Source organism: Temnothorax americanus, unplaced genomic scaffold (genome assembly GCF_048541705.1).
Source record: "Temnothorax americanus isolate GAGA-0224 unplaced genomic scaffold, ASM4854170v1 Scaffold9, whole genome shotgun sequence".
Lineage (NCBI taxonomy): Eukaryota > Metazoa > Arthropoda > Insecta > Hymenoptera > Formicidae > Temnothorax > Temnothorax americanus.
In genome coordinates this window covers 3,868,722-3,890,548 of record NW_027509812.1, presented here as the reverse complement: position 1 = coordinate 3,890,548, position 21,827 = coordinate 3,868,722, and the positions used below count along the sequence as shown (strand labels likewise).

General features: G+C 41.9%; 1 protein-coding gene across 3 annotated transcripts in view; it reads left to right on the top strand.

Annotated features, from left to right (window-relative positions):
* Positions 1-21,827, top strand: part of Ph4alphaefb (prolyl 4-hydroxylase subunit alpha-1) — a 150,177-nt gene that overhangs the window by 107,219 nt on the left and 21,131 nt on the right. For all 3 annotated transcript variants that reach the window (XM_077425700.1, XM_077425699.1, XM_077425701.1), the window contains one exon: positions 20,991-21,187. In XM_077425700.1, coding sequence (XP_077281826.1) covers positions 21,003-21,187 — 185 coding nt within the window. In that variant the 5' untranslated portion in view covers positions 20,991-21,002. The remainder of the gene's footprint in view (positions 1-20,990; positions 21,188-21,827) is intronic.

The following is a 21,827-nucleotide window of genomic DNA, read 5'->3' as shown; positions in this document are numbered from 1 at the left end:
TGAAGACAACTCTCTTGATTATATATCATGTACAATCATAAATGCGGACGTGCGGTACATCGTTTATGCTATTGTTATGCAATATACCTAATTACGCGCTTCCATGTACTCTACGTGCAATACTAACAACGAAACGCCGTCCATGATATCGCTCAGCAAACCCGGCGAATTATGTTATCTCGCGTTTTCAGGAAGCTTGCAGAAAAGCTGGAAATAACGGTCCTAAGCTCCTTTTCTACGGACGACCCGTGTATGCTTTAGGCAAGGTCGCGTCGGCGGAGTTAAGTGCGATTAACCGCCCTTACGCTCGCGGTTTGCGAGCAAAAGGGTCTCTCTCTCTCTCCTCCCTCTCCCCGTTTTATATATATATATATATATATATATATATCCGAGTATGTCCGTCTCCAAGGGTCGTAGAGTTGTCCATGGTTCGCCATGGAGCACTTGTATCACCCTCGAAATTGTCTTCGGGGACATCCCATCAAGCTTGTCGCTAAGCGAGGTGAAAGCTTCTGAACTTGCAGCGATACAAAATTAGTTATTTTCGCAAAGTGTTTATCGCGTGTGCGATTTGTCCAGATTATATAATGGTCCGAGTTTGGTGACCCGCGATGGTGCGAATCACGCGATCAGCTTGTTTCGCGAGAGCAGGCTTGTAAAATCACGCTTAAGCGACGCCAGATCTGATTCAGCAAGAAGGAGAGAAGGAATTGCGCAGAGAGTTTAACAACTTTTAATTTTTTTCCTTTGTAAGGAAGTTGATGACTGGCGTGTGGTATTTTACAATAAATTAATGGCGTGTTATTAGCCGCAAAACAGACTCTTATCTGATCGGTATAATAATTGGAGCTTTATAGTGAATAAAGTGGAAATATTTTTTTATAATATTCGTTGTGACTTTAAAAGCTTTGCTCTGAAATTAGCCACGCCAATTTTATTCGCTAATGAATAAAAATATCCTTTATGAATGAGAAATATTTTAAAACTTGCAGTAATACATTTATATATATATATATATATATATATATATATATATGATGTATATGCGATGTATATATGTTTGATGAATATTTTGAGTAAATTAACTTCCGGATTGCCTCGTTGTAACATGCGCGCTAATTACCCTAAATTTGACGTCGGCGAATTGCGCGCGCGTGCGCGTCAAATTAGCGTCTTGACGGGTTAACGTTACGAGAGCAAGCTCTAATATACGTCAGTATGACGACGATATAAAAGTTTTTTCGCGAGACGGTAATAATTAGGAAGTTGCGCCGCCAGGAAGACGACGTGGCCGCAAATCGGATGAGAGTTCTCATCGGAGGTAGATTTCGATCTTGCTGTCTTCCATGCTCTTTCTCTCTCTCTTTCTTTCTACGCCTCTCCCTCCTCCCTCCTTTTCACTCTTAATTCCATTAACATAACCGCGAGAGATCGAGTCGAGAACTCGCGTAACCCGAGAGTTTACGCCGAAATTTCTCCGCCCTCTCGGTTTTCTGTCTGTGACGTGTGACATCGCGACGCCTGCCTGCCTGCCTGCCTACCTGGCAGGGCTCTGCCTTTAGTTTCCGCAAGATTGGAATCTTAGGGACTTACTGACTGAGTGACTGACTGACTGACTGACTGATTGACTGGCGGGTGGGCTTAACACAAGAAACGCAACCGGAATGCATTGCAGAGAGAGAGAGAGAGAGAGAGAGAGAGAGAGAGAGAGAGAGAGAGAGAAGAGGGGGATTAAGAATATACTAACGAGCGCAAAACATCCACTTCACGAATGTTTCTAACGCGACAGCGTCTTGACGCAATGATGTTTATTATTGTTTATCGTCAGACGAGTGACGAATGCCGAAAAGACATTCTACAGAAGGCGACACAAATAAGAATTGATATGTGAAATAGGAAGTTAACTTTACGATGAGTTTGTCGCTATTATTTGCAAGTAATAGCATGTCAAATGTTTGGGAAAATGTCTATTAGGAAAAAATAGTTTGTTAGGTATTTTATGCTCTATTGAAGACGATCTTCGAACACTGCCAAATCCTGACCGTTAATAAACCGCACGCTCGAATTTTCGCGCTCTCTTTAATTTTTATACTTGGGTAAAACCAATGCATTTTTCTTCGGATAGCCAGTGGGAAAAAGAATTACGAAGGTAGGAAACAAGGAAGAAAGGGGATAAGAAGAATAGCAGCGGGAAGTTAGGGGGAAACGAAGCGTACATACATCGCGAGTGGGAGGAGGGAAGGTACTTGCAATTTCGCGGGTCGATACACGAGCAAGTGGGAGATACTAATCTCGGCGCTCGTGTAACTTTTTCACCCTCCCATTGCACGTCGAGAATGCGCGTGCATGAAGCAAGGCGAATGATCCCGCTTGATTACCGCGCGCGGCGGCGGCGGCGGCGGCGGCGGCGTCGTTCCCCCGTGCCTTCCCACTTTCCCAGCCTGTTTCGTGACAACTCGGATTGGATGAATTAAGCCCGGGCATGCATGACTGCAAATACAACTTTATTTACATATAAATATGCGCTGACTGTGCTAGAGACTTTAACTGAAGATCGTCGAGCCGTAACTGCGAAGAGTGATAGAATTACCGAAAAAATAATCGACGGACTATTACGGGAAAGTATCTTTTCTTTTTCACTTAGTACGTCCCGAACGACGACTGTGAAAATTCTTCGCCGCGGCCGTTATGAGAACATTTTGCGATATTTACCGTGGCATGAACAACGAGTTAAGTGGATCACGGCCTTGCTGACGATGAAACGAATTTTCCCTGCTTATCAAGAGTTTAATCCCAGCGCGGCTTCTGCATTTCGGTCCTTTCCTGTTTACGCAAACCGAGACGCAAACCTAATTTACGAACAGGGATGGAAGGAAACGCGATTTATTTTATTTCCCGGCAATGAGCGGCTAACTTTTTTTTTCATCGACAGGTTGAAAGATCTCTCTCGTATGTCTATAGCATATAAAATAGGAGAACGACCGAACACATAATTGTAGACCTTAGCTTCTCGTGATCTTAAAGAATAACATATTAGGTTTTTGTTCAATTTAATAACATTTCCCACTTTTCATGCAAAACCAATGTTAGGAAATATAAATCTCTAATAGTTAGGAAATCGTTAGAGTTCGAAAGAGACGTGCGTAAAAGTGTGTGTGTGTCTGTGTCTGTGTAACACTTTAATGTTTAATTTACTAACTTTTTAAAATGATAAATTACTCTTAGAGTTTCTTTTTAATATTATTCTTTCACCAATGCTCCTGCCTTGCATTCTCTTTCTTTACTGTTATCATACTTTTGCTTTACCGTTTTTTTTCTCGCGGAACAACCTTTAATCTTGCTTGTAGCTACGGATGATAGGAGCGGATTTACGGACAAAAAGATTTCTGCCGCGAGCGAGCAACGGAAATATACTTCCACGACGCCGCCTGAAACAAATCGTTTATTTGTCCACGTGAAAATATTGCCGTGCCTTTCCGGGGCAAATTGCGAGTTTCCGGCCGTTCGTTAAGACGGTATCGATCTTTTTTCGAGTGAGCCTAGTGACGATACTCAATTCTTTGTCATACGAAAAGCATGATATACAGTCGCGGTTTCACAGTGGTTACAGAGTTTGTTCCTATATAAACGCGCGAATAATATATCGAGAACAAATCATACGATAAAGTTTCGAATGATTTTTTTATTCTCGAAAAATTATTGATTTTCGAATAAAGCTTTTACCGCGGAAAATTGAAGCAGATCTATATTATACATTCATTATGTAATCAACCATTTGCAATTAATTTAGCGTTAATTGCGAACGTGCGCCATAATCCTGGAATTATCTCGTCAAAGAAAATTATGGAAACTAATAATCACTTAGACCGGAATAATCCAACTGCGCAAGCAATTTTCCTAATTATGAATACATCGAGCATAATATTAATTACAACACGAGACATCATTTAAAATAAAGTTAAACGAACGTGAATCATTAATATTCTGTATTATTATATCGATATCGCGATTATTTATTCTTATATTTCATGTTTTAAACATAACAGATCCATGGTGCGCCATTTTTCAGAGCAAGAGATACCTTTTTCGCGTATCCTCTTTGCCTCTTTCAGGATGCTGTTTGTTGTCATTTTCACAAAAGCTTTAATCTCCATAAAGGGACACAGCAAAGTAGTGTCGCCTTTCAAATTAATATTATTTTCCTAAAACACCCTTAAGCCTTTCTCAACGAACCAGGATTATTATAGTACTTTGTAGATGTCGCAGAATTTTTTTTCCGTATACCCTACATCATTTTCTTTTCGTTGTGCACAAAACGTTGGCTGTGCATTATTTTAATTGCGTGTATTTAATGCACAAATATCGCGCCATGTCAGTTGCATGGCAAACATACGACATTTGAGAATCACATGTGAGACATATCCCCCATTGCAAGTCTGAATTTAAAGGTATATTAATTTATAATTTCGAAGCTCCGTCATTATACAGTTGAGAATTTTTGTCTCTCATTAAATATACTTACAATTAGTAAAAACTTTTCACGTTTGTACCAATAAGCACTAATTATGAATCTTGGAAATTTGATATTTTCCTAAATATTATTTTACTTTATAATTAACGCTTTGAAATTTTCGCAATAATCTGATTGTGCATTTTGGTTGGGTGTTTCGTCTGCAGTTTTATGCACGTCAGGTGATTCAATCGACCAGATCGCCACACATGTTTAGGGTCATTCGCGAGGAACGTGCGCATGTATATTTCAATTAGTAATAATTATTACGAATAAAACTTTCCGTATGTGTCGATAATAGTCGGTGTAAGCTGGTCTGGCGTGCGCAATGGACGCGGAATGCCAGCCGGCGGATCGTACCGTATATATCGGTTTTGTGTCAGTTCCAGCATGTCGACATACGGGGCTTTCGGTCTACGATGTCATGAAACGATAAATTTTTTTCGTTTATACAACTGCACCCGTCGTCCTTTCCAACTTTGGACACGGAGACTGATGAGAATACCGCTCCTATAGAAAAACCGAGAACGTCGTATAAACTTCATTTGATTTTATTAATTATCCGACTATAGGTTTCTTTTACTTTTATCTGACTCTCCGTGAATTTCTAGTTTTTTTTTCCCCAATATTAGCGCAAGGCAGCTTATATTCTTTTTATTACGAAATACTATTTGTAATAACGTCTTAATCGAGAGTTACCTATAATATATATATTATACATGTCACATGTTATTACATGTTTCGTCCATTTTTTATCTTCTTCCCTGACGAACTTTCATCGCGTAGCAAGCACATTCGCGCAAATGGAAAAAAAATTATTTTTATTACTCAGAGTTGTACTCGTAAAAATGATATTGCACGGGTTACAAAATTGCATACCTCCCGAAAGACTTTTTGCAAAGTGATACTATATATACTTCGTGGACCGTGGCGATAATACGCCAGTCGTGCGTTTTATGTGCTTATTCGACATGCTGAAAATTCCGTAAATTAGAATCCGCAGAGGGAGGGGAAATGCACGAATTATGGAGCAAATACGCGGGATGTCGGAGGCTAAGGGGTATCCTCGGATAAAGCACGAACGGCGCGTCGGCGATTCGCGCGAGTTGGCCGTCCTCGGTTGCATTTATGCGTTGGATAAAAGCGCGGACTGTATATTTTTCATTATCTTGGTAGGAGCTTTCGTTTTCTCCTGCCCTTTTTTTCCTCCCTTCGCTCTTCTTTGAATTATTGCAGCAGGCTCCGTGCCGTTGCAATATATCCACGTTAACGGACATTAAAATCCACAAACAAAGTGAACCGCGAGGGAAGGGCGGGTTAATTTTATTTCCTGACAATGACTGGTCCGAACTTTTTATCTCGACGAGAAAAGGGAGAGAGAGAGCGGCTATTCCCTTCACGTGCCAAAATTACAGCGCAAAGATGGAAACCGAGGGTAGAAAGAGACGGAGAGACTGGATAGGACTGGATAGTGGATGGTTCTGGTCGATGTATTGCACAATCTCATGTATATAGTTACGTCTTTGAAAAACTTTTTGCGGAGAAACTTTTCAATTAGTTTATTTGTGAAATAACTTAAGGCTATACGCTAACTAATTACGAAGCATATATATATATATGTATTTATTTGTATATTTATATCGACGTTAGAATGTTCTCTCTCACTCTCTTTCTCTAAAAATTTCTTTCGTTTATTATAATTTAAAAAATGTACAGAGACTCTGTGAAAGAAATTTACAATAAAGTTAAATATGGAAAATTAGGTCGACAAAAACGGGCTTTTAAAATGCTTTTGAAAGCGAACTATGATATTAATCTCTGCGACTTGCTACTTGGTAACTTGAAATATTAAAACGTCATGACGATTGTCCAACCACTTCAAAATGCGACAAAAACTTAAATTACGGTTTCCATGCTGTTTTGATAACAAAGTGTATGGTGAATTTTCCAAGTCCACGTTTCGATGACATAAAAGTTATATACGCGAGCGTAAGTCGCGACAACTTCCTCACAATTCTGAGGTTGTCGCACTCGACGAGGTATCCCCGAAGAATTCGCCATTCGAAAAACTATTTCCCTCGTATTTCAAGCAGCATCAATATCCGAATAGGTGGAATGTGGAATGTGCAGTAACGTGCGCGACACAGCTATATATTTATATCGTGTATCTCTATATACAGCGACTTAATTGTTACGGACGTTACGGTGCGCGCCTCTAATACTCGACTCTAATAAACGTCTGCAAGCCGCGACTGTGAATCGGAAGCGTCGTCGTTGCAAAACATATCCCGCACGTAACGCGCCGGTATTGCAATATTGCTACGCGTCGACGAAAGAGAAGCACCGTTCGCGTTGTACATCCGCGGAATATCAGCGTCGGTCGCAGTGAAAAGTGCGCTACATTTCCACGCCGAAGCAAGCCACGAGCAAGCCTCGCGGAAAATCAGCGCGAATTCTCGCCACGTATCCGCACACAGGAATCACCGCGCCGCGAGCGCGAAAAGGGGCTCGAGGTACCCGTGCGTGCGATATTTTCCTCGCACATTTTCATCTTTCTCTCTTTTTTTCCCTCAGCCTCCTCGCCCGTCCCGAACCGAAAAACGCGCTTTCTCGTGGATTCGTCACACGTCGCGTCGCCGAACGGCTGCGAGCCTTTCGTGGATATGCATTTGCGTCGCACGTCAATGTCGGAGAGGGACAGATAAGGGATGGAAGTAGGGTAGAATGGAGACGCGAAGACGGTGACGACTGACGACCGCCTAGGACCTAGGCTGTCTGTCATCGAGCAGACGTCGCGACACTCGCGACGTCGATGGCGAGCGATATTAAACGGAGCTGGTCGTAATATTCTTAAAATATGCATAATACCCAATGTCACATAATACATTGTCCGTACTTAAAGCACGCTCGATAAAATCTGCGAAGATCATATCCGAGGTACAAACGCGCTCGAATCGTTTCGAGATTTCGCTTCGTCCATTTAGATGCGAGTTATACATCTGTCCGAACGTTTCGACCATTCGTGAATCACGTTTATCTATATCAAATACTATAATAAAAGTATCGTTTTTATCAGTGGAAAAGTATTTCTTTTCCTTGTAGTTAACAATATTTGCAAATGTTGGACGAACGGACGGATATCTATATAAATCTGCGGGTTCGGGAAAGATTAACGTGAAATTTTGCATGGCTGAGAGATTTGCTTTTATATTGTCAAATATACTTTTTATGAAAATTTGAAAATGATACGAAAAGAGAGAAATAAGGCGGCACGGCGCGGCGGTAAGAGAAATGAGGTGCACGAGTGCAGAGTGCTGGTAGCAGAATGCGGACGTCGAAGTTAGCGGCGCATTTGAATACACGAATAAGAAGAGGAAGGGGTGCGGCGGATAGTCAGAAAGGACATAAGCAGTCATAGCGATGAATAATACATTTCTCCGATAGCCGGGCGATACATTATGCCAAATTCTCGCTTTCCCTGCTCGCCGTGCCGCATCGCGACGGCGATGATAATGTCGCTTTAAAGACCGCGGCGGAAATCATGCCGATTTTTAAATGGCGCGCGAATTAAGTGTAAGAAGAACGATGCGGCGACGAATAAAAGATCCACGCAACGTTGGAAAAGCGTCGCGTCGGCGCGGGCGGTACAGTAAACGGAGAGATTCCCAAGTCGTTATGAGTTTCAGTAAGTTTCGATGCGGAAAAGTACTGTCCGCCAACAAATAATACATTCATATTTCGTTGAAATCATATTTTGAGTTATTCAGAATACGTTAGGCAACTGAACGTCAAGTCGCGACAAGTACCGTCCCGTTTCTTTCGATATCGCATTAAATTATAGTTACGCGATCGTGCGAGCGGTTGAAAATCGGGAAACTTTTGGGGAAAAAATTGAATTGTATACGACGATGTTTCTTTGCGCTCTTGAACGACAAATCCATGAAAATCTAATGTAAATGCGTGATATCGATTTATATGTTTGCAGTGTCTATGTCTATACAACGAATAAAATAAGTTGTATTTTTTATTTTCGCATTTAGCGATTTTATAATCTTATTACGTAAAAAATGATTTTCTACAACAGAAAAAAAATGTTCTCGTGCGATAACTACAACCAACATGGACACGCAAATATTTCCATTTTGTTTCAAAAATTTATCATATATCTCTGGATTTATTTAATATTAGAACGAATTTTATTTATCATTTGTACGCGAAATCGTTTTGGTTTGAAACTTTAATGCCATTATAGAGAAAAATAATATTTTCGGTTTATTTGTTTTTTGGACCTTAATATACTGTATAGAAGGATTAAATTTATCGCACAATGATTGAATAATTGAAATCATGCTTAATGTTTCACGCTTTTTATTCAGAATTTTATGGACTTTGTATCTCAAGGAAGTGATTTGACAAAGAAAATATGATGTAAAAGAATATATATATAAAATTTCGTATTTCGTTTGTCTAAACTGCTTTGAGGGGCTTGGGCATTAGGCGCGCGACTGGCAATAATTCTCGTGCTTTTTCGCGCGCGCATCTTTCCGTGCATTTCCACGTCGCCGAATGCTTTTATCATTTCCCCGTGTCATCTGCCGTGTCGGTCGTGCGACAGGTAAAGGCGCGAAAAACTGGTGAAAATAAGAGGAAAGACGAGGCGGGCTCGTTAAACCGGAAACGAACGCTTCCTCACGGAGACGATTACGGAGCGCGTAGGAGCGCGGCATGTACCCGCTACCCGCTCGCGTTTAAAGCTTTTCGCCAACGGCTTTATATTTTCCCTCATTTCGCTCCAATATTTTCCCTTCGTTCCTGGTTGTTTGTGCTCGTCTCATTTCTTCTGTCGTTCCTTCTCGTCGATTTTTATTTGACTTCCCCGTTTGACATTAACGCGTCGCGACGCTCCTTTGCGAAAGTAAGCGTGGACGAACACGGCAGAATCAGATTTTCAATATGCGCAATTCGCGATGCAATCTGGTGCACCAGAAAGCCTTCCTTATAGGACATGGAATTGATGGTGGAAAGTGGAAAAACATGGCGCTTTTTTCTTCTCGTAGATGGAGCACTATAAAAGTATACCTTTCACGAATTATGTGCACTTCTTTCGTAGGTACATTGTTCCCTCGGATTAATCGGATCTCGGTGGTTTTTTTTTTTTTACTTTAAAGAATACTTTAAGGACTACGATACCCGAAGGAAAAAAATCGCGCGGTAAAACGGCGAATGATAGAGGCGGGTGGGATCCACACGCCTATACAAGTAGTTGGAAAATTTAATAAGCCGCGTCTCTCGGAGGCATTCCAAAGTGCGTCGGAATTCCTTCGGGTTAATGCCCCGTGAGCGGAACATTCTAAGAAAAAGTAACTTCAATATCGAAGCACGGCGTTCCTCGTTGGTTACTTAACCGAACTCGTTCACGAGTGCTCACGAAGGCACGATAGAATGTCCAAAAATAATCCTCCGCCGACGTAGCCTTCAGCTTGTGGTAAACTCGGGCAAGTTACTTTCTTCCCGCACCCAATAACTGCGTCGTAGACTAAGGTGCCCCCTTTAGCTTTTCAACCTTTTTTTTATTACACATTTATTCTTTAAACTCGATTCAATTTCTACAAAATACTTTGCGATATTCTTTTACCATTTGCATTTCTTTGTGTGTCTCTTCTTTGTGTTGATATTTGAAATACCTTAATTCGATAAGTAGAGATATTTGTGATATTAATTGTCGTTCAGCATTTATTAATTTTACAAACGATAATGAGAAATATAACGTAAAACATTGCGTAGATTTCGGAGTAGTTTGGCCGAGACGGAATAATATTTCAGGGTTTATCCGAGGTCGTTTGGCTTGACGCCGTTTGGCATCGGGACAGTTAATATTACAAGAATTCTCTGCATTATGCAGCTGGCGCGCGGCGCTGGCTTGTTTTTGGTCGGAAAACGACGCGGCGTGGCTGTTTCGCTCGGTGACGTACAACCGCGAACCTTCCGGTGCGCATTCCGCCGTTGCGAGTTTCGCAGAAACGATAATTGCGGCGCGTATCGCGCATCGGCGATTTCATCGCCGCGCGTTACAAATCGCAGAGTTAGCGTTTCCTCTCCGATTTTCGCGCCGGCAGTCGGCAGTGATCGTCGATTCCGTCGTCGTTGACGATGATAGGCTTTGCAGCTTCAGCACAGGGACCGGAAACGTGCGCCGCGCCGCGGCACGCCGCAACGACCGGGTCACCCGGCAGTGACGGTCTCTATCGCGGCATTACGCTACCGGCACGACGCTACCGAATAAGTTCGGCGTCGCCTTAATTTCAACAATTCGCGATATGGTACGAGGGAAAAAAAAATTTCGCAGAAAATATCATACGCCTATTCTTACGATTAACGAGGCATTAACGACAGGTTGACGCATTGTAAAAGCGGTCGACTTATAGTCCTGGGTTCGATTTCGACCCTTATCCCACATATGCCTCCAATTTATAGAAGGTTCACCAGAAAAGGCAATGGAAAGCCACTCTGGTTATTGCTTCAGGATATCAATATAGAAAAATTTTTTTTACAAAAAGGCTTTTAGTTCCTGCAGTGCAGCCCCAGTGGTGAGCACAAGTCACATAGCCACAAAGCAGTTCTCTCTAAAGTAATTGCCAAGCAGGATGACCTAACACGGCACACTGAAGAAGAACAGCAGAAACACCACTAGTTAGCACCTCGCGTTAGATCCGATACGCTTAAAGATGTTGTTCCCAAAAAGCTTCGACTTAAATAAGCCGCAAGTAACGGCGTTTCGGTATACTGGTTCCTTAGATTACGTAACACTTCAATTGCGACCAGTAATTTTATGTATCTAATGAAATTCCGTCTGAATGATAATGCGCGTTTAACAATGGTATTAGAGAGGAAAAATTTCTCGCGAAACGTCACGGCGACCGTAATAAAACGTCGCGGGGAACGCATAATACCGTCACTATTAGCGCGCGTCATATTCCTATTCCTGGGAGTCGCGGGTCCCGTAAAATATAAGCATTCCGCGAATTGAATTTACATAACGCATATATTATACACACAGCCGCACGTACGTCCGTTCCAATCGTAAAAATGCAAGGAGTGCCGAAAAGTGGATGTTAATTAATATTGGGCGTCCGGAAATAAAAGGATTCAAGAAACACCGGTGGCGGGAGCGCCCGTCCCACGTCCCACCTTCCTTTTGTTCCCCTTCTCGGTTTCACATTTATATTAAAAGTTTTGCACGTTAAACCAACGCCGCGTCGCGTCGCGTCGCGTCGCGGGTTTATTCCCGTGATAAAACGTGTAATATAAAGACAGCTTGGTCTATCCGCGATGCACTACATTTACGCATAATACGCGAACGCAGAGACAAATGGGCGGCGGCGGAGCATAATGGTACAAAGGAAGGACGTAATAAACCACCTTGCATAGGGACGCGGGGGAGGCAACGGGTCGTTTATAAATGACATCGTATAGATGCAACGGATAAACTCGCTTGTGGAATCGTCCGTTAATTATTTATCATATCGTTTGATGACGCGATTGTTGTCGGTTTATTTTATTTCAACAAATAACGATTAAGTTCCACCGCGTAGCAAGTTCGATCTTAGCAAGTCGACGACAAAGCGTCGTATTGGACTCGTTTATCGCGTTTTATTCATGGAATTATTAAAGTGTACTCTCGTTAATATCGAGGATCGTTCGTTGCGTTACGTTTTATAAGAAGAACATCTAAAATGTCTGCTTTTATTGATAAAGCACGTACGATATTTCGCTGTATTTCAGTATGTTGCCCGAGGGCAGCGCGATGCCATTAGTAGGCTAAATGCATTAATAAACTATGCAATCTCTTTCTCTCGCTCTCTCGTTCTCTCTCTCTTTCTCTCATTTGCTAGATCAACGCAAAACCTGCAATTTTCGTGTGCTTTGTGTGTGTGTGTTCGTTTATTTACTTATTTATTTAAAACACATATGAGCAGCAGCCTCGGAGCCTCGGAGAGCACAAGTGTAACCGCGGATATGCTGCAGCTCGCGCCGTAATCTAAAATTCATTTTCCGAATGAATCCGGAATGAAGCCGATGCATCGAGCATTTCCGCCGGGCGGAAGTCTGTTACTCGCGCCGTGAAATTTCGGTGGCTATTCGTAACGTTATGTTTACGTACCTGTGCGTGCGTGTGTGTACGTGTATGCACTTGTGTATCCGGTGCCGCTCACCTTGCAGGATTTACGCGCTGCTTCAAATCTCGTGGATTACGGCAGCGCGCTTTTACGCAATCCAGTACAGATGTACTCCGACCGCATTAATATTATTTTCAATATTATACATATATATATATTTTTTTTTTGCACATTTATATAACTATATACACATATCCAAGGCTCGCGTATGTGATATTTAATTTAATCATTCTATTTAAAGACAATATTGATAAAAGAGGAAAACGAATGCGTTTTGCAGTCTCGTGAATTACGGTTACGCGGTTTCATCCAGCTCCTGCGAGATATAATTTGTAACATTACGTAAACATATACGTAAGCGATACTCTCTGTTATAGTTTTATCATAATGATGTCACTGTAAGATAGAGTATCTTTTTTTGTTTCTCCTTTATTTCGCTATGAGTAAATAATAAGTCCATTATATGTAAAAACGAGTACGATATTATTTTTTGTTTTATTTACTAATTTACTTCTAATTTACTGTATAATTGACGGTAATGTCAAAAAAGAATTTGTTTCTAAATCTTCCATTCGCGCGACTGACCCTTCTACGTGATTTAATTGAAAAGGGAGACGGAAAGTCGGTGCAAGAAAGGTGACGCGCATTCAGCACACATCCCCTTTAATTTAAAGAGCGCAGGTATAGACACAAGAGCGGCAACAGAGTCGACGCGAACAAAAGCGTGCGACAAAACACCGCGAAAACAGATGAAATCAATTACTTTTATGAAAGTACGTTGAAGTATGCTTTTACGCTTTACCTCACGCGCACGTTCTCTGAAGCCCGATCGCAGAAACAACGATGGTCCATTATTGTCTATGCTTTTCCTTCGGGCCACTTTACGCATTGTGAACGGTTTTTTTTCCGAATCGAAACCTCGACGCAACGTGACCACGTAAACGAGATAATTAATGTTTCTTCGACGAGACTTCGCGCGGAATCACAAATCACGGACACTGTTACGCGATCTTATGAAACGTTGAAAGTCACACGATTTAATGGGAGATGGGAGAGAGTAAATCGAGTCGCGAACTCGGCTTGTCGGGCGAGTTACGAACTTCGCGTCACCGCTGCGAACAAGTTGTAGAAATTAAATAGAATGGAAATTAGAGCCTGTCGCTCGCTGTGGCGATTCGTATCACACGGAGGATAACTTTAGTTCACGTTACAGTAAGGCTGTCCGATTGCAAATCTCGCTCGAAAAACAATCTCAAAGTGTCCGTAAACCCAACGGAATTATATCGAATAATCGTTAACTCATTTCGTAGCATTTTTCCCGACGAATACAGTAAAAAGTTGGGGATATATTCGAGCTGTCGCGTCGCGGCGCCGATGAAATGCTTTCTAAGAAACATTCACGTATCGCTTTGGGGTACTACTTTCCTAGGTGTCAGAATATGCTCGCATCGATAACGACGTATCCGTTTCTTTATCGGACGTCTTCTAACGCTCGTGGTGCACAGGAGGGGAAGGGGAGAACGTGGAGAAATATGTATGTTCGAGGACAGCCTGCGCGCGCGCTGCGCGTCGTACAGAGATGCCATGCGGAACACGCGAGAGAAACGACACGCATACTGCGCGGTGGGCGATAAAAATCCGAGAAACGAGAAACCCACCGCGAAATAAAATGGAGAACGTCGGCCAGACGTAACGTTCGATAAGCCCATCCCTGGTGGACCGTTTCGCATTTCGCCGCGGGTCGGACGGGTTCGTGGATGTCGATAGGAACGAGTGGAGGGAAAAAAAGGGCCGGCTTGGAAACTGATCTCTGGAACGTTTTCCCCACCCCGACTGTGTGCGCACACGTCTACCCTCGGAGGAGCGGACGTTGAAAGCTTGCCGTGAAGTGGACGAAGGAACACGCGCGATACAGAAACCGCAGTCCATCGCGTACATTGTCTCGCTTCTTTCCCATCCACTCTCTTCTCCGTTCGTTCCATTTCGTTCTCCAAGAGTGGAATTAAATTTAAACGCGTTAAATCCTCTCGACGTAATACAAATTGTTATCAATAATTATAAACAATAATTTAAAATAAATAATTGAAACACAAATTAAAACGTGGATAATTGTAATCGGCTATTTATAAATTGGTATACTTTATCATAAATTTAGAGATATGAATTATTTATTCTTATATTTGTTTTACATTTATTACAATTTATTACGTTATACTTTATTCGGATTGATTTCGCTAATTATGCAGCTTAATTTGCTACGTCATTTAATTTCTTTTTATGGTATCTATATAATTCGATTATTTCGTTACCAGGCGATATCCTTTATCGTTCCATTACGTTATATATCGGATTGACACGTTTCGATTGCCTTCATTAGTTTGGACGGGATTCGCGGATCTTTTTCCGATATTAAACGACCGAACTTTGTGCCGTCGCGTCGGTGACGAGGGTGGAAAAAAATTTCCCGCGGAAATCTTCGGTAGCGGGTTCGAGCCAGTCGTGATGGGAAAACGTGGATGGCAGCGAATAATTCATTGCCTGCTAGTTCGCAGCTCGTGTAAACATCCAGCTTACATTCGAACGACAGCTACGTGCTTTATGCGGAAGAGGCACATCGTGCCAATTGCGCTATGTTATTTTCGCATTGTATATCTCCGCGATGTCAGCGCTGGAATGAAGCGAATACAAATTATGAAAGAAGAAAAAACAAGACACTTTTCTATTATTTATACTTGCAATATTGATGTACATAAGATTGGCATATATATAGCGCATAATGGACACATTAGCCGAGATTTAGGAAGAGAAATATTATAAGCTCGTGGCTTCAGCAAATATCTACGATATTTGTTGAAGTAAAATTAATGATACTTCGGAAAGACGCACCGTGACACATTTCACGCTTTGCGTTTTGGAAAATAGCGAAGTAACTTGACACCTTTGCAACTTCCGCCAAGTTCTTCGGGAAGTCATTTGACATCTCTTGCGATACGTCGCGCTTGCCTACTTATCAGGAAAATCAGCAGAGAGGAGATTGGGGATAGGGGGGGAGAGCCCCCAGCTCGAACTTGCTAACGAAATACTCCGGGATACTCTCCCGGTAGCCTATATGCACACACAATATCGCTTCTCGAGAAGTTTAAGTTTAATTACCGAGGGAATACGCGCAAAGTCCGCCTCTCGTCTCATGAGGGCGGCTCTCTGTAAGTGACCGCGCGACGCATTGAGGGCGCAATGGCATTGGTGAGTTTCGAAATTTCACGGGGTACATTAGACCGGTTTTCGAGAACTTGGGGGCTCGGTTGAGGAAGTCTCGCCTTTAATTCTAACGAAAGTTTGCGCACATTTACGAGAGCCCGACAAATAAACCGAAGGATTGGAGAAGAAGCGCGCAAAACCAATATTTTATTTATATTATAGAATGAGTGAGAACTTTGTTTTATTTTAATTAACACTTTGAGATATCTAAGGCTTTCTTAGTGGTTGATGAGGTTGTTTTTGAGTATTATATGCTAAAATAAAATGGGTCTAAAGTTTAGATATTTTTGTAGACATCAAAAAAGGCATCTTAGATTGCAAACAGATTATCGACGATAATACTTGGTGAAATTTTCTTCGTTCCTTAATTCGTTCTAAATAGCGTAAAGAAACGCGTAAGGAGGCGATATTCAGCGGAGCGTTTTCTAATCATTTGCCCAATCCGACTGCGGCGACTAGATTCAATGAGGTATAGAATCGATGAACTTAGTCGACGAGAATTTCTCGTCGAAATTCCGGACCGTGCCATGAGAATCTTGACGGGATCGGAATAATAAGAGCCCCTTGTTATTAAATTAATTTGAGTTGGGACAAAATGGTGCTGGATATAGCGATGGAAGAAATTTAAATAGACGTAACTTCGTTCGAGGCGTTGCTCGTAAACAATTTATCTTGCGGTAGGTTTCCGTCACTGTAATATTCGTGCGTCACTTAAATAACTTTCCTTTAACACGAGACATTGAAATGTTTTTCGGCTGGTACATTTCCGAGTAATTTTCTCTGTAAATGTATATTAACAGCCTGTGTAGGTATATTCTAAAAAATTATCTAATAATCTGTATAAGGAGCACCAGTTTTTAAGTATTGACTGAAGACAACGCTTGATCGATGATATGCTTCATTAATGGAGATCGGAAAGTTTCGTATACACTATATAATATATTGACTATATATTGTAATTGCCGATCGATACTAACGAGAAGCAATCTCCATCGAAATAATTTAAGGGGGGAGAAAGTCACTGGGGCGCGAGGGGGGGAATACAAAAAGATAGGCGAAAGAGTCGACCCTTCGTAGAGGCGCGAACGAGCGAGCAAGCGACCCTTCGAAAAAGAAACGCGAGCGGGTGGAAGTCGCAAGGTCGCGTCCGGGGTGTATAACGAGTTCGAAGTTCGAACGGGATTGGGTGGCGTCGTGAACCGGATAGACAAAGGCAGACGGAGAAAAATAAAGGGACAGTACGAACGAGACGGCGCGGCGCGATCATCCGTCCGGAATTAAATTGGCCGCGGGTGAGATGCTCGCGAGGCCGTGAAATTACCATTTTGAAGCTGCAACGCGCTTTGAAAACCTGAAAACCATCGCCATCATCGACGGTCTCTTTTTACTCGCGCGACCTGTCGCACCGCGGTCTTATTCTTATTAGCGGTATTCACAGTCGTCTCTCTGAGGCGAGGGCCGGATAACGGAGACCGCGCGCGATATCGCCGGATTATTGAGCGCGCGATATCTCAATAACGTGAGTTTAAGAGGTCCGGACTAGAGGGATCGGATAATCCGTCATTGAAACCGCATCCGAGGATCGGCTGGCGTATATCCAACGTGATCTCCCATTTCGATTATACGAGCAAGTCTCTCGCGTTTCGCGGACATTCGCTGATTAACATTGAGACTCGATGAATAACATGCGATCCAGAGTCGAACAAAGAGACGTGCCGACGAATTCTCGCGCGCGAGGATCTCGAGTTAGTTAATTGCTAATTAGTGCAAAATTCTCGCGGACCGATAAGCCGGATAGCGGAATGGAGGAAGTAATTTTTGTTTGAATTCTCCTGGTCCTGTTAAAAATTCGGGCGGACTCCCGTAATCTAGCCGAAGGACTGGCATTAATTAAGCGCTTTCTCGAAAGAATAAACTTTCTCGTGGAGCGAATTACCGCGCGAGGCCGGGTTTAAGTTGTAAAAGGAGTCACGTTGACTCACGAAAAAAATGGTTACTGGGAGAGGTGGAGGAGAAAAAAAATGTGACACCGCTTATATTACGTCGTTGTCCGTGCGCGTCATGCCTCTTGCTTTGCAAGACGATGCGCAATAATGCGTATATATAGACATTTTCGAGAAACTTCAATAATTTTATAAATTTTGTTTTCTTTCCTTGTATGTGTGTGCGTCTCTAGCGGTTGGAAAACTTCGATAACTTGGATGACGACAATTTGCAGAGTGCTGGTAATCTTTTATGACATCAGGTATAAGCCATATGGTGCTACAGTAAAGACACACATCACACATCTAGCGTATCTCGTGCAGTTTATCTGCAGCGTACTATAAAATGGAGTTAGCTATAAATGAAGGTTGCAATATATATCCAAGAAAGTACAATACTTGACTCGATTTTCGATAATCAGGGTTCTCATTAACTAGTCGATTAATCTTCCCGGCACTGCGTTGTTTCCAAATGCAGATAACTCCGTTTCTTAATGTTACTTTATTAATCTTTGCAAAAGTACAACAATATCATTTAACATTCTACGACTTCCTCTCTCGATTTTCAACTTTTTAATAGCGAAACGATAGAGAACTCTTGAAGACGAATCCTGTGTGCGTCCTCTCTAAATATACTTTAATTTGCCGCCGCAAAGAGCACTCCCGTAGATCTGACAAAAGCGCAAAGTAAAACCGAAGGAATGGAGGAAAAGGGCGCAGGATCGAATAAGCGAAAGTGTTAATAGAAAACGATCGCGGCGAAAAATCTGCGCAAACGATTCGTCCGTGCCGGAACGGGGATACTTTGGTGTCACCAAGTAACAATATGCGTGCCTTTTATCACATGTACACGTGACCACGTGGTGCAGTCACGTTTAATTCGTCTCAAAGGTGGCTTCAAGCTGAATTACTGGAGGCGCGACAATGAAACAATTAAGGGTCGAGAGGAGGCTGAGCCAATTTACGGCACACGCAATTAGGGCCGTTGCAGGGAAGACGAGAGGAATAGACGAAAAAAAATAGCCGCCGGTGGAAAAACAACGAGGATCGCTGCCATTTCACCACCGTATTCCTCTCACCTGCTCACAAAAAGAATTATTACCCGTCGCAGAAGTCAATTAGTTAATTATAGGGCCGTGGGCGGTGGTAGCTACAGTTTATTAATTTATTGGTTGCATAATATATATATATATATATATATATATATATATATCATTAGTCATATATTAAATATTAAATTAATTATTAGATATAATAATTATTACATTACTTGATACCTATACTAGTTATTAGTAATTTTTTTGCAAATCTCTTCAATGAGTTTTAGAAATTACTTATATAGCCATTTACATCGTAAATTTTTTATTTAAACAAATAATTTATTTGTGCAGCTTAATGGAGATTATTTGAGAAAATGTAAAATAAGAAGAAACAAAATATTGACGTCAGAATATACAATACCGGCATCGCTATTAAACTTTTTGTAGCATTTCTTCAGCTACTTAAGCTATCGTTTGAGTCATAACAATCGACATCGTAAACTTTATTGAGATGAGGCGTGATTAAATGATTCTGAAGTCACTTATTGCTCTTTTGACTTGACAGAAGAAGCTATCACCGATGAGCTCAACTCCAACAAAGTGTTTGCGAATGCTCTCAAAGTGGCCTCAAAGATCCTTTAAGCGCGTAATCTCTTGGCGCGCTTTGCACGAGCATCGAATATCGTATAATACCGAGTTATTCGCGCATTGACACGCCTCGCTCTCTCAATCCACTCGCCACGAGAACGGCTCTCGAGCGCGGCCACAAAGTGGAACGAGAGGGAGGCAGAAAAGCTACGCAAGAGTGACACGGGACGGGAGATCGGCCGCGGTGGCTTAAGAGGATGAAAGGGGAAGGTGGGAGAGAAGTTTACGTGCCGTCGTCGTCGGTGTGACGGAATAAATCGTCGATCCGACAGGTGTAAGTTGTACGATCAGCGCAAACTCCGGTCCTCCGCTAGTCGCAACTTTTCGCAACGCAAACACGCGCGCGCGCGGGAATCCGTACGTTCATGGTGACACATCATTTTCCCGTCCGCGGCTTTTGATGGCGAATTGCTACGAGAGTTCCACTTTTCGTGGGAAAATTTCGGCGTCCGCCAAAGTACGCGGCTCCGGGCTCTCACGTTGCTCTTTTACGGGGAACAATGGCATGTCGCCAGGATGGGATCGAGTCAATGTGTGTTTGCAAACCACAACTCAGTCCTGTTGTGCGCGAAGTTGAGGTAAAACTTGAGCGGGATGAGCAGCTACATTGAAGCGTAAATTATTATTTGAATGACGTATGAATAATTGCTCGGATAATCTCTTTGTAATTTTTAATAAGCCGGAAACGAAATCGAGGACGCAGAAAATGGATAGAACTTGAGCACGATCGGATACATATGAAAACAAAAGTTTAATTTCTTAAAGTAAGATGTTAAGTTCGACGTAAACGTATCTTTTAGTCTCATGCATGTACTGATATCATAGATATATATATCTTTCTATATATTGGTCAATTACAATTTTAGCAGTAAAATAGCAAACACCTCCGAGGAGTTAGCACTCCATTTTCAGAACTTCGATGTAACTTATAGAGTACGGAGTACCTCTTCCTGAGAATAAGAGAGTTCTAGAGTTCCAATATTTTCTTAATAGTTTTGTGAATAGCGTTTCAAGAATTCTGTCAAAAAGAGAGAATTCAAATATTCTCTGATTAAAATAAAATAAATGTCTCATATCTTAATATCTTAAAATCTCTATTTTTTACGCACTTCATCGCCAGAATTCTTTCTGAAATGTATCAGAAATTTTTTTGACGAAATGCCAATATTGAATATTTGATCAATTATTGAAGAAACTTGAAAAATGAAATATTGACTTCACGGAAATCCAAACATTTTGATATTTACCGTCACAGAATTTGTCCGCAAATACATAATTTTATGAAGAAAATTTACAAATATGAATATTATTTGAGCATTGTTTATGTGCACATACTTATAGGTAATATATTTATAAATATTTTTTTAATTAACAGTATCGGTCGGAGATGAGGAAGGCGACTCTGTTAGCCGTCGTAACGATTTTGCTGTCGGTGACGGCACGCGATGCCGCGGCAGAACTTTACACCGCCCTGGCGGATATGGAGGAGCTGCTCGAAACGGAAGCTGTGCTGATCGACACATTGAACGGATACATCACGGCGCAAGAGCAACGATTGGCAACTCTGAGAAGGTAAAGAGCACCGTCGTGAATCGGTTGGTCCGCGACGCAGGACCAAATAGGAAAGCGCGCGTTACACATCGGTTATTCTTACTCTCAGACGCTGGTGAGATTTTTTTGAGAGTACGGTTCTCTTCAATTCCCAATTAATTAAGATATCGCACAGCCGCACCGTTGTAATATACCGCGCGGTGCGCCGAAATATCCTGCGGCTAAATAGACGCTTCGTCGAGATCTCGGGATTTCCTTAACTTTGCCACAAAACGCGTGCCCGTATTTTCAGAGAGTCCCGAGAGGTTTTCAATATATATTTCGTGTCTTGCGTAACCCGCGCCAGAAAGTCGTTTTTACCGCGGATACGGGAGATTGCGGCCCTTTGTGCTGCTACTATTGGTACGGATACCCTGCCGCGCATGCTGCCGTCGATTTTTTCATTTTATTCATTCTCCCTTTTTAACATTTATTCACCGAGCGTGTATATTCATTCGGTGTACCGATATTTGATCAGCCACATGTAACGTGAATCATTCTGCAGAAGTAATTTTGGCTATCGAGTCCTGTTAAATTCCTCTTTTTTTTGCCCATGCATATAACAGCAAACAATCGATTTTGAAGCTCTTTAGTTATCCCGAATACCGTTTGACTTTATTGT